This window comes from Sapajus apella, unplaced genomic scaffold (assembly GCF_009761245.1).
Source record: "Sapajus apella isolate SASKATOON/1434 unplaced genomic scaffold, GSC_monkey_1.0 scaffold33, whole genome shotgun sequence".
Classification (NCBI taxonomy): Eukaryota; Metazoa; Chordata; class Mammalia; order Primates; family Cebidae; genus Sapajus; species Sapajus apella.
In genome coordinates, this window is record NW_022436973.1 from 7,659,015 (window position 1) to 7,672,140 (window position 13,126).

General features: G+C 38.9%; 1 protein-coding gene across 16 annotated transcripts in view; it reads left to right on the plus strand.

The window, feature by feature from the left end:
• The window catches only part of LOC116562754 (RNA-binding protein 12), a 74,320-nt gene that overhangs the window by 38,849 nt on the left and 22,345 nt on the right, over window positions 1–13,126 (plus strand). For 7 of the 16 annotated variants that reach the window (XM_032295102.1, XM_032295100.1, XM_032295101.1 and 4 more), the window contains one exon: window positions 2,756–2,840. The exons of 2 other annotated variants lie outside the window; for them this stretch is intronic. In XM_032295102.1, coding sequence (XP_032150993.1) covers window positions 2,756–2,840 — 85 coding nt within the window. Of the gene's footprint in view, window positions 1–2,755; window positions 2,841–6,588; window positions 12,950–13,126 lie in introns of those variants that run through there. 7 more of the 16 variants (XM_032295105.1, XM_032295106.1, XM_032295098.1 and 4 more) reach the window with 6 other exon arrangements.

Here is a 13,126-nt window from a genome sequence, read left to right on the forward strand (position 1 = left end):
TGAGTAGCTGGGATTACAGGCACGTGCCACCATGCCCAGCTAATTTTTTGTATTTTTTTCGTAGAGACGGCGTTTCACCATGTTGATCAGTATGGTCTCCATCTCTTGACCTCGTGATCCACCCGCCTCGGCCTCCCAAAGTGCTGGGCTTACAGGCTTGAGCCACCGCGCCCGGCCTGGAGTGGATTTTTGAAAGCCTGCATTCAGTTGCTAGCTGACATTTAGAATACAGGAATGAGTAGTTTCCTGGAAAACAGTGACACTTCTGCTGAATTCTTGTGGCATTTACAAAGTGAGGTGTCAAAACAAAAGTCTATCAGTTCTGTTTCCATCTACCTTTCCCTTTTGAAGAGGTACAATACCAAGGGTTTTGAAGTTCTGACTTCTAGCATCAACTTTCTGCATATTTTTCCTTGGTATGGGGGGTGGGATGGAGATTCTCCTTTGCTGAAATGTAAGAGAATCATAAATTTCTATCTGGATTAATTTTGTGCTTTAAGTTGTACACATAAAGCTTGAACTAGGCATTTGCCAAATTCAGCTGGGCCTTTCAGCCTTGCCTTGTAGAATGAAAAATTTCTTCCTTTTAAATGTAATTTTTGGTAACCTTTTAGAAATTTTGGCCGGGCGCGGTGGCTCAAGCCTGTAATCCCAGCACTTTGGGAGGCCGAGGCGGGTGGATCACGAGGTCAAGAGATCGAGACCATCCTGGTCAACATGGTGAAACCCCGTCTCTACTAAAAATACAAAAACATTAGCTGGGCATGGTGGTGCGTGCCTGTAATCTCAGCTACTCAGGAGGCTGAGGCAGGAGAATTGCCTGAACCCAGGAGGCGGAGGTTGCGGTGAGCCGAGATCACGCCGTTGCACTTCAGCCTGGGTAACATGAGTGAAACTCTGTCTCAAAAAAAAAAAAAAAAAAAAAAAAAGAAATTTTTGAGAGTAGACCTGGTGAGTTCCCTTTGAGCTGAACTGGCTGACCCCACATATGTCCTTCTCAAGATGAAATACCGTATCTTTTGAGTTTGGGAGGGAAGAGGCTGAGGAACCTGTTTATGTTATATTCAGGCGTATGCCCTCGCCCCATAGCTGAATTGGAATATCCAGTAGGGATCAAATGTTTGTTACAAGTTCTAGAAACTAGAAAGTTACCCTGTTATGTGGCTTCTGGAGTCAAACCTGTATATAAATATTGCAGTAGTTAATGCTCTTGCTCATTGCTTTACTTGAAGCAGGTTTTTTTTTTCTGTTTCACATTTCCTTTTGTGGCCTGTTAGATAAAGTACTAGATAGGGATTTTAAGTGAATAATTTTTAAACCCCTTAGACTTAATTAGGTTAGGCCAGGTGCGGTGGCTCACACTTGTAATCCCAGCACTTTAGGAGACCCAGGTGGGTGGATCACTTGAGGTCAGGAGTTTGAGACCAGCCTGGATAACATAGTGAAACCCCGTCTGTACTAAAAATAACAAAACTTAGCTAGGGGTGGTGGTGCACGCCTGAAGTCCCAGCTACTCTAGAGGCTGAGGTGTGAGAATCGCATGAACCCAGGAGACAGAGGCTGCAGTGAGCCAAGATCACGCCGCTGCACTCTAGCCTGAGCGACGGAGCAAGACCCTGTCTCCAAAAAAAAAAAAAAAAAAAGACTTAATTAGGCTAGATTTCTACAACATATAAAAGATTAGTAGAATGCTCTAGGCTTTTGAGTATATTGACTACATATTTCCATAGCTTTTTGTGGCAAAACAATCTCACTGTTCCTGAGCAACTTGAGTAGTTGACTAGAAGAAATATGTTTTACTATTTGGTGATGAATAATAAAGTCACTAGTTTTATTTTGGTCTTGGAAGATATTAATTTAAGATGAGCATCATTCGGATAAATAGTCGTTGGTAATCTTAATACTGAACAATGGAAAATTTCTTCTCTCCGAATTAAAATGTGACCTTTAAAAAAACTTAAAATATGATCTTTGAATATAGTTATCTAGGCATTTGGTCATATATGCTTGTGACTTGTTTATAACTTCAGTAGTTCCAAGACAGTGGAAGGGAAGTGACCTGTTTTTACTTTGGGATAAGTCAGGCATTTTTAGGGTTTTTTTTTTTTTTTTTATTTTTTTAAGTTTTTTTGTAACTGTTGTGTCAGAGGAAATTTCCCTTCATATTTTGTTAATATATTGAGCTCCAGTGGAAAGAGCAAGAACTCATACTTCATTTGTTTTGTGATGTTGAATGCTATTTTGGTGCAAAAAAAAATACATTGAAAGAATAATTGTAGTAATTTCCATAAGTACCCTGAGTACCGTTGAATTGCTGTCTTAAGTTGTCCAAGAATTGTTACTGTGTGAACTTGTGTTTTTTCATCACAATTTGGTGAGAACCTGGGGAAATAGACTTGTGTTAACAGAGTTTTCTGGACTGGTTTAATTATAAAGTGATCAAAGCAATTAGTAGCTATGAAGCTGAGCTCTATGATTGTTTTAATTTTCAGTTGATTCATTTTTGGGCTAAGTTATGACACTTGCTATATGTAAATATATAAATATTTTGAGATACTAAAATTTGAAAGCAATACCAACTAAAAAGCACGTGTGGGATTTTGTTATGGTGTCTTTCCTTTTTTTTTTTTTGATATGCATTCTAATGAAGTCCTCTGGTGGTTTCAGACTCGCCTTCGTAATGTACAGTGTGGCCTGTGCGTGTTGTTTTGTGTTTCCTGCATTGATTTTTGCCTCCGTTTATTCTCTATTGCAGTCTAAAAGTTGGTTTTAATTGGTTGCCCACAGGATTGACTTGGCCTCTACTTCTTGTTAAGAAAATACATCTCTTGTTTTATCAGGTAAGAGATTTTGAATAGAGAGTTTGTTTTTATACAAAATAAAATGAGATAGCTTATTAAGAAATAAAACAATATGTGTAGCCACTATAGTGTGTGTGTGTGTGTGTGTGTGTGTGTGTGTGTGTGTGTGTGTGTGGTTTTTTTTTTTTTTTTTCCACGACAGAGTCTCTCACTCTGTCGTCCAGGCTGGAGTGCAGTGGCACGATCTCGGCTCACTGCAGCCTCCGTATCCTGGGTTCAAGCAGTTGTCTGTCTTAGCCTCCTGAGTAGCTGGTGGGATTATAGGCACCTGCTACCACACCTGGCTAATTTTTTTGGTATTTTTAGTAGAGATGAGGTTTCAGCATCTTGGCCAGGCTGGTCTTGAACTCCTGACCTCGTGATCCACCCACCTCAGCCTCCCGGTGTTCTGGATATACAGGCATGAGCCACTGTGCCTGACCAGTGTGATTTTTTCTTTACAAGTTTATCTGAGGGATGGGGGTGGGATAGATTGGGTACTTTGAGCAGTTGTTCCTTCCTTTGGGGGTCAAGTTTGTTTATATAGATGTATTTCTCTTGTTGTTTTCCTGATAGGTTGTAAGTTAGCTGTTTTATTCCTTAGTAGCATTTTAGACTAATTACAAATACAGGTGCTTCTTATTGTTAAGTTTATTTATATTTCCTAAAGTATAGTTATTGGGTCACATGTTTTAGAGTACAAATTTTAGATTTTAAATGGAACCTTAGTGAGTGGAATCTAACTCTCTTGTTTAAGTAAATAAGATAGGCCCAAGTTATGTTGAGATGAGTTGGCTGTCAAACAGTTACTTAGTAACAGAATAGCAGATGTTATTTCATATTTTTTGGAAGCTAGAAAGTTTTCCTCATCTGATGGCTCTGAATAAATCTTGTATTTTACTTTGGTTTAATATTCAGCCCTTTTCCAGCTGATAATCTGAGGCAGATTGTCAATAGAATATTCTCATGTGTACCTTGTACAAACTTGCAGTAAATCTCTACTCTTAACAGAAAATGGTTCGAAGACTTAACTGTATATGTCATTTTAGTCCTGTGGTGAAGTTTTGTGTTCTAGGGACTATATCAAGTTCCTGTTTTATTGTCCCAATGCAAACTAATATCTCTCTCTCTCAATTTGTTTTGAGTACTTGGATTGCCTATAATGTTTCCCCTATACAGAGCGATTAAGCATTTTTTGCTGTTGTAATTTTGCATATAGCCACATAGTCTAGATTCAGCAAGGAATGTGAATTTAATGACTTGGAAACTACTTGATGAACCTCCTTATAGGCTGCTAAATAGTAAATGAGAAAATTGTTGGTGTGATGTTTTTTAGTGTTAATTTTTCTTGTTGACTCTTGAAGTTTGCAAATGAAAAGCTTCTGCACCCTCCCCAAATTTCTAGTGCTTTATGATGGCCTCACGAAAAGCATTTTCTGTTTGCTAGTCCATTTTTCTGGATTAAATTTGAAGGTGGCTTTTATTTTTGTGTGTTTGTGAGAAAACTGTCAAAGCCAAACAGTTTGTTTCTTGTTTGTATACGGCAGTCGTAATATTGAGAGATAATTACAGATTTTGTTGCATTGAATTAGTATTTATTTAATATTTGACGTTTATATAATATTTGACATTGAAGAACTGCTTTCATGGAGTTAAGAGTTCTCAGAGCTAACAGCAGGAAATCTTCTCCCTTCTAATGTTCTTATTTGAGAAGTGATAAAACTCTCTTCATTAATTTAAAACCTTTCTGAGGGTTATAGAGCTGATTTTATAGGCTTATATTTAAAAGTTGACTTTTTAGTCTGGGCGCAGTGGCTCACGCCTGTAATCCCAGCACTTTGGGAGGGCGAGGCGGGTGGATCACCTGAGGTCAGGAGTTGGAGACTAGCCTGACCAACATGGTGAAACCCCGTCTCTCCTAATACAAAAAAAAAAAAATTAGCTGGGTATGATGGCACCTGCCTGTAATCCCAGCTACTTAGGAGTCTGAGGCAGGAAAATCACTTGAACCCGGGTGGAGGTTGCAGTAAGCAAAGATTACGCCATTGCACTCCAGCCTGGGCAACAAGAACAAAACTCTATCTCAAAATAAATAAATAAAGTTGAACCCAGGTGGAGGTTGTAGTGAGTGAAGATTGTACCATTGTACTCTAGCCTGGGCAACAAGAACGAAACTCCATCTCTAAATAAATAAATAAATAAATGTTGACTTTTCAGATGGATTGGAAAACACCCTATGTTGTTGACCACCTTAATTTCAAAGTAATTTGTTTCCCAGTCCCAATACTTTGGTTTGTGTTACTTTACAAAGGACTACCCCTGGATTTGCTCTTTGAAGCCTTTAGAACTGAAATATTGAAATTTGAGGGGAACATTTCTTTTTTGATCATACCAAAATAGGCATGATCTAAGGAGATGAGTTAATATCCAGAGATCCTACAGGAATTGCCTAGGTCCAAGACTATAACAACCACTGAGTAATTCACACCCTAGTTCTAAACAAAAACAAAAAATACTTCCTTTTTATTGTCAGCCCCCTCTTAGGGGAAAATAAATACTTAAAAAAAATTTTTTTAATAGAGGGCGTGGTTATTAAGCATTGGACCTGAGTTTTAATTAAAATAGTCACAGTGAATGGCACTATAACCATGTTCTACTTTTGGGGGTAATGAAAATAGGTAACTCAGATTTTGGCTATCCTATTAAGTAGTTCTTTTGGCTTCTTAGTATGTATTAACCTTGTTTATAATAAATAATTCCATATGTAGTTTAATATAATCTATAAGGCAATTGGAAAAGTTTTAGGATGAATAAGATAATGGAACCAGCCAGGCGCGGTGGCTCACGCCTGTAATCCCAACACTTTGGGAGGCCAACGCGGGCGGATCACCTGAGGTCACGAGTTTGAGACCAGCCTGCCCAACATGGCGAAACCATGCCTCTACTTAAAAAAAGAAAAAAAAAAAAAAAATTAGCCAGGTGTGGTAGCGGGCGCCTGTAATCCCAGCAACTTGGGAGGCTAAGGCAGGAGGATTGCTTGAACATGGAGGCGGAGGCTGAAGTGAGCCAAGATAGTGCCACTGCACTCCAGTCTGGGTGACAGAGGGAGACTCTGTCTCAAAAAATAATAATAATAATAATGGAACCAGTTCTCATTTAAGACTTGAATCTACTTTTAGTCTTAAGTATTTATGATTCATTAGTATTCTAGTTTTCTGCTTCTGTTGGATTTTAAGACTGAGCACTATAAAATCACACACTGATAATTCTGTGAACTTATCAAATATATAGGGAAGATGCTAAGCCAATTATTAACTTTCATAACATCCTTTGCATGTTTTTTTCCCTATAGATTGTTAAATTTTGTTTCCTGATTTTTTGTTTCCTGATTTGACTTGCACATTTTAAATCTTACTTTTAAATCTTTACTGAATGATTAGTGGTCTGAATGATGTATATGGTGATTTTACTGTCTATGGTTGTTTTTTTTTTTTTTGAACCTTTTGAGTCTTGGGACTGAACTGTTTCCAAAATTAATGCATTCTGGAAGTTGAAATTGTCTAGGTTTTACATTGTAAATGGCACGCAATGTTCAGTTTTTAGAATATCTAAATTAAAGAAAGACATTGCCTCTGATAGCTTGAGGGAATATTTGAGGGCCTAATATGGTAGCTGGTCATTCTTGTAGCTAAAAACTTGGTGTGATAAACAGGAGTCTGACCTGGCCGTTGCCTTTTCTCATCTGCAGGTGTGTGTGGTTTCAGCGCAGCATGGCTGTGGTCATCCGTTTGCAAGGTCTCCCAATTGTGGCGGGGACCATGGACATTCGCCACTTCTTCTCTGGATTGACCATTCCTGATGGGGGCGTGCATATTGTAGGGGGTGAACTGGGTGAGGCTTTCATCGTTTTTGCCACTGATGAAGATGCAAGGCTTGGTATGATGCGCACAGGTGGTACAATTAAAGGGTCAAAAGTAACACTATTGTTGAGTAGTAAAACGGAAATGCAGAATATGATTGAACTGAGTCGTAGGCGTTTTGAAACTGCCAACTTAGATATACCACCAGCAAATGCCAGTAGGTCAGGACCACCACCTAGCTCAGGAATGAGTGGCAGGGTGAACTTGCCCACAACAGTATCCAACTTTAACAGTCCTTCGCCCAGTGTAGTTACTGCCACCACTTCTGTTCATGAAAGCAACAAAAACATACAGACATTTTCCACAGCCAGCATAGGAACAGCTCCTCCAAATATGGGGGCTTCCTTTGGGAGCCCGACGTTTAGCTCAACCGTTCCAAGCACAGCCTCTCCAATGAACACAGTCCCGCCGCCACCAATTCCTCCAATTCCAGCGATGCCATCTCTGCCACCAATGCCATCCATTCCCCCAATTCCAGTTCCTCCTCCAGTACCTACATTGCCTCCTGTGCCTCCTGTGCCCCCGATTCCCCCAGTTCCTTCTGTGCCACCCATGACCCCACTGCCACCCATGTCTGGTATGCCACCCTTGAATCCGCCACCTGTGGCACCTCTACCTGCTGGAATGAATGGCTCTGGAGCACCTATGAATTTGAACAATAACCTGAACCCTATGTTTCTTGGTCCATTAAATCCTGTTAACCCTATCCAGATGAACTCTCAGAGCAGTGTGAAGCCACTTCCCATCAACCCTGATGATCTGTATGTCAGTGTGCATGGAATGCCCTTTTCTGCAATGGAAAATGATGTCAGAGATTTTTTCCATGGGCTCCGTGTTGATGCAGTACATTTGTTGAAAGATCATGTAGGTCGAAATAATGGGAATGGATTGGTTAAGTTTCTCTCCCCTCAAGATACATTTGAAGCTTTGAAACGAAACCGAATGCTGATGATTCAACGCTATGTGGAAGTTAGCCCTGCCACAGAGAGACAGTGGGTAGCTGCTGGAGGCCATATCACTTTTAAGCAAAATATGGGACCTTCTGGACCAGCTCATCCCCCTCCTCAGACACTTCCCAGGTCAAAATCGCCCAGTGGGCAGAAAAGATCAAGGTCAAGATCACCACATGAGGCTGGTTTTTGTGTTTACTTGAAAGGGCTACCATTTGAAGCAGAAAACAAACATGTCATTGATTTTTTTAAAAAGCTGGATATTGTGGAAGATAGCATTTATATAGCTTATGGACCCAATGGGAAAGCAACTGGTGAAGGCTTTGTAGAGTTCAGAAATGAGGCTGACTATAAGGCTGCTCTTTGTCGTCATAAACAGTACATGGGCAATCGCTTTATTCAAGTTCATCCAATAACTAAGAAAGGTATGCTAGAAAAGATAGATATGATTCGAAAAAGACTGCAGAACTTCAGCTATGACCAGAGGGAAATGATACTAAATCCAGAGGGTGATGTCAACTCTGCCAAAGTCTGTGCCCACATAACAAATATTCCATTCAGCATTACCAAGATGGATGTTCTTCAGTTCCTAGAAGGAATCCCAGTGGATGAAAATGCTGTACATGTTCTTGTTGATAACAATGGGCAAGGTCTAGGACAGGCATTGGTTCAGTTTAAAAATGAAGATGATGCACGTAAGTCTGAACGCTTACATCGTAAAAAACTTAATGGGAGAGAAGCTTTTGTTCATGTAGTTACCCTAGAAGATATGAGAGAGATTGAGAAAAATCCCCCTGCCCAAGGAAAAAAGGGATTAAAGATGCCTGTGCCAGGTAATCCTGCTGTTCCAGGAATGCCCAGTGCGGGACTGCCCGGTGTGGGACTGCCCAGTGCGGGACTTCCCAGTGCGGGCCTGCCCAGTGCGGGACTGCCTGGTACGGCAATAACCGGCGCAGGACTGCCTGGTGCGGGAATACCCAGTGCAGGAATACCTAGTGCAGGAGGTGAAGAGCATGCCTTCCTGACTGTAGGATCAAAGGAAGCCAACAATGGGCCTCCATTTAACTTTCCTGGTAATTTTGGTGGATCAAATGCCTTTGGGCCACCAATCCCTCCTCCAGGATTAGGAGGGGCCTTTGGTGATGCTAGGCCTGGTATGCCTTCAGTTGGAAACAGTGGTTTGCCTGGTCTAGGATTGGATGTTCCGGGTTTTGGAGGTGGACCAAACAACTTGGGTGGGCCATCGGGATTTGGAGGGGGCCCTCAGAATTTTGGAAATGGCCCTGGTAACTTAGGCGGTCCCCCTGGCTTTGGAAGTGGTCCTCCTGGTCTTGGAAATGCCCCTGGGCATTTGAGTGGGCCACCAGCTTTTGGGCCTGGGCCTGGCCCTGGCCCTGGCCCTGGCCCAATCCATATTGGTGGTCCCCCTGGCTTTGTATCTAGTTCTGGAAAACCAGGACCGACAGTAATTAAAGTGCAGAACATGCCCTTTACTGTGTCTATTGATGAGATTTTAGATTTCTTTTATGGCTATCAAGTAATCCCAGGCTCAGTGTGTTTAAAGTACAATGAAAAAGGTATGCCCACAGGTGAAGCCATGGTGGCCTTTGAGTCTCGGGATGAAGCCACAGCTGCTGTCATTGACTTAAATGACAGGCCTATAGGTTCCAGAAAAGTAAAACTTGTATTAGGGTAGCCATTCACATCATTCTTTATAGGGTAGATCTTCATATTGCTGTGATTAATGCATCCAGATTGTTTTCCTAGTATTTCCAGGTTAGAACCTGTGGATTGTTTCAATTGCATATAGCTTGGTTTCCATAACATAGAGCATTGGTTGACTGTTTACAGAAGACCCACTCACCAGGATAAACATTGCTGTATGTTACAGTAAAGCTATCTGGAGAGAACACATGAATGATTTTGGCATACCATAGAGAAACCATTTGTAAAACTCAAATGACCACATAAAGCTTATCAAGGAGTCTAGATTGGTCTTGTTTTATACCATATGGGATGATGAAAATAGAAATGTCAGTAGAACTCATTGAGGGTGCTCTTGCCAGCTGCTGAAAAATAGAAGTTGGCTACTCTCAGAATTTGGTTTAAAGCTGGACAGATTTACTTTGTTATAGGGTAAAGCTTTGTCTAAAGTCCTCATTTTCTTTTAAAACTGAATAAAATTTCTGTATACAGATTCATTGTATGTACCTTTATTGCTTCTTGAGGGTCCTTGCTGTATAGACAGTCCTGCTTCAGAAGTTGCTGCTTTGTTTGTCTAATTGACTCATTTGTAAATGAGCAGAACTGTTTTGTTGTTCTTTTTTTCCTAAATATGAAAGTCCACACTTGGTTTGTGCTATAACCTCGAACTTTGATTTCCAATGTCACACTTAAAACTGTGTGGAATAAGACTTTTGCCATAAAAATAAACTATGGAGTCCTTTACCTACCAGAGCCTTTTTGGTTTGACTGCCATGTTTCAGGATAGTCAGTTTAAAAATTGTTCATGTTGTTTGGATGGTATCAAAACCCAGAAACCACTTTTAATAATGTGTTTAAGATACTTGAAGTCCTATCCATGATAGACTAATTGTACTATCAATTTTCTCCTGTCCCAATTTATGTGAAATTTTGGCCTTTAGGTAAAAAGAGGGGCCCATTCATAGGAAAGAGTATTATATCTAGGTTTTTAAAACTGAATTTGAAATTATCTTTGTTAGCAATAGTATTATAGAATAAAAGATCCATATGCTGGTTCATAGATTGATATGTGTTTAGTCCTGTTATTTGGAGGCTTTTTGTTACAGTTGTTCGATCAGGGGCCTGTTTACTAAAATCCTTCATACAGAGTACAAGTGCAGCTGCCAGAGGGGAGAAATTGACATTCTTGACCCTTTCATACTCTCTTCTTTGGTGTACAGGACACTAAGGCAGGAGGACCACATGAGTTCTGGTTGGTTAAGTGTCCTTCTCATGGAAACACTTGCCTTACAAGGCTCTAATTATGCTTACTTTCCCTAGTCAGTGCTCTAAAGATGTGTCACATTTTATTATAAACAATGCAGAAGGGGAGATACGTGAGACGGTATGAAAAACACATTTTCTCACCGTCATAAAAGGCTCTAATTATGGTTAGTTTCCCTAGTGAAAATGCTCTGAAGATATGTCACATTATATTATAAACAATACAGAAGGGGAGATAGGAGAGATACCATGAAAGACAATTTATCTTTTAATGGCCCCTTGCCTTGATTTGAAACATTCCCAACATTTCCTACAAATCAGTGTACGTAGCAAAGGGGTCAGTCTTTTAAAATATTTCCTATTAAAATATATACATATATATACAGTGCCTTTTTGGTGTTGGGAGTCAGTGGAACACTGAAATAACAGAGGTCGTGTAATTTAGAGTTAAGAGTGGCAACAGTTTCTTTTGATAAGATTTGGAAAGGCTTTTTATCACTACAATCTTAGAGGATTGACAGTACAGGATTTTTGTTTTAAGGGAAGGATTGTTTAGACTCAAGAGGTGACTGCGTTGTGGGTCTTTGGATAATTCATGAATACAAATTTGCTTTGACAGATCACTAGATACTGCCTCCTCAGCTTAAAAAGCAATATAACGTTTGTATATGCTGTTTAAGTTTCTGTTAAGTAATCATTTATCATTCCAAAGACAATGCAAAAAAACTTCAGCACTGCTTGAGAGTCATATTTCAACCACAGATATTTTCCCCATTGGAAAGCTATTTTCATTTTAGAAAAATGGGTTGTTTGAAGATGAAAGTCTTTTATCTTTTTTCACAATTTATTTTGGTTATATGTTCGTACATTCTTATTAAATATTTCATACACTTTATTGCAACTACTTTGTTATTTAACTGCATCTTAGATAAATGCTGAAAAGGGAAACTTGATTTCATTGTTCATCTAATTAAATAAATTAAGAGCGGTTTGTGTAGAAATTGGAGAGATCTATGTTTTATATGAATCACAACAGTGCTCGTTGTGGAATGTATTAAATGCTTTGCCCTCTGGAACTTGATTTTTGTGTATCTGAGACTTATTAACAGTGCTAACTGCTGAGGATACTGTTTACCTTGTTCTGGGCGTTAGAGTTTCAGTTTTTAAAAAATTCTTGAAAATGTATTCTGTGAAACTATTCATACCTCTCTTACTGCGAATTTTCTCCTAAGAACTAGGTTTGGGGTAGGAATGAATTTACATTATTTTCTCATTTGCTTTGTATGGTATGAAGGATTTGTAAAGCTTTGCTCAAAGTTGTGTGCATTTGTAAACCTATCATGATATTTTCAATTTTATGTGTAAATTTTATTGTCTGTTTTTGGTGATTCCGACATTAATGGAAGAGAAGATTTTCCATTAGGTTTAATTTTTTTTTTCCTCTCCCTTCTGATTTTTTTAAAATTGGTGTTCATTTTTCTTTTGATTTAAAGGATTAGAGAAATCTACAAATGTATGTCACAAATAAGCAAATTTGTAAATTTTTCTGAACTTTAGTGAAACATTTAGTTCACAAGCATAATTTGGAGGTGTGTTCTGTGTTTACACTGTAGCTTGGATATACAATTATTATTAGTGGCTTTTTAAAAAATGAAACAGTGTTAAGTGAAATGTAGATCCTAGCTTTGTACTCCAAGTTGTCAAAGCATCAACAATGAAAATTCCATTAGGAAACTTTTTATTTAAAATTTAAGATAGTAATTAATATTCAATGTAGTTAAGAGCAGTCTTAACCCACTGGATGGAAATCTAGGACTATATGGAAGTAAGCAAACATATACATTTTTAGGTGGAAAGAGTCAATCATGCATAAAAATAAGGATGCGTGAAAGCCTTAAACTCCAGCTCCCTTTTACTGGAGTCTGTGATTGTGTACAGATATGAGTCAAGTGTGTAAAAATCTCATCAATTTTAAGAACACTCGGGAAATGAGAAAAGAAATGTAAAATTGCTGCTAGTCAAATTTTTTGGAAAGAATTTCTGGAAGTGGTCACTTTAAAAATTATTTTCCACCCTTGCAAAATTGCCACATTTAAATTGTTTTACTGGCAGTTCTATAGTAGTCCAGACTTTAGAAACCAAACACAATAAAATGGCTTGTTGCCAATATGGCCACAACATTGCCAACAAATACTGCCTTAGCATCATTCAGCAGAGGTTTTTGTTTATAAAGATGAAGTCTTGAATACTGTTCAATAAACTTGTCAAAAAAATAAAACAGGCTGATGCTTTTAATGCTTTAACTGCACAAAAGTACTTAATTGAGCTATAATAATCTTGTCAGGGTTTTTTTTTTTTTAACTCTTGAAAATATTTTGTGCCTTTGGAAAGGTAGATTTGGTCTTCTTGGAGAAGTAAAAATTGTTGCTTATCCTTGCCTGCTAATGCT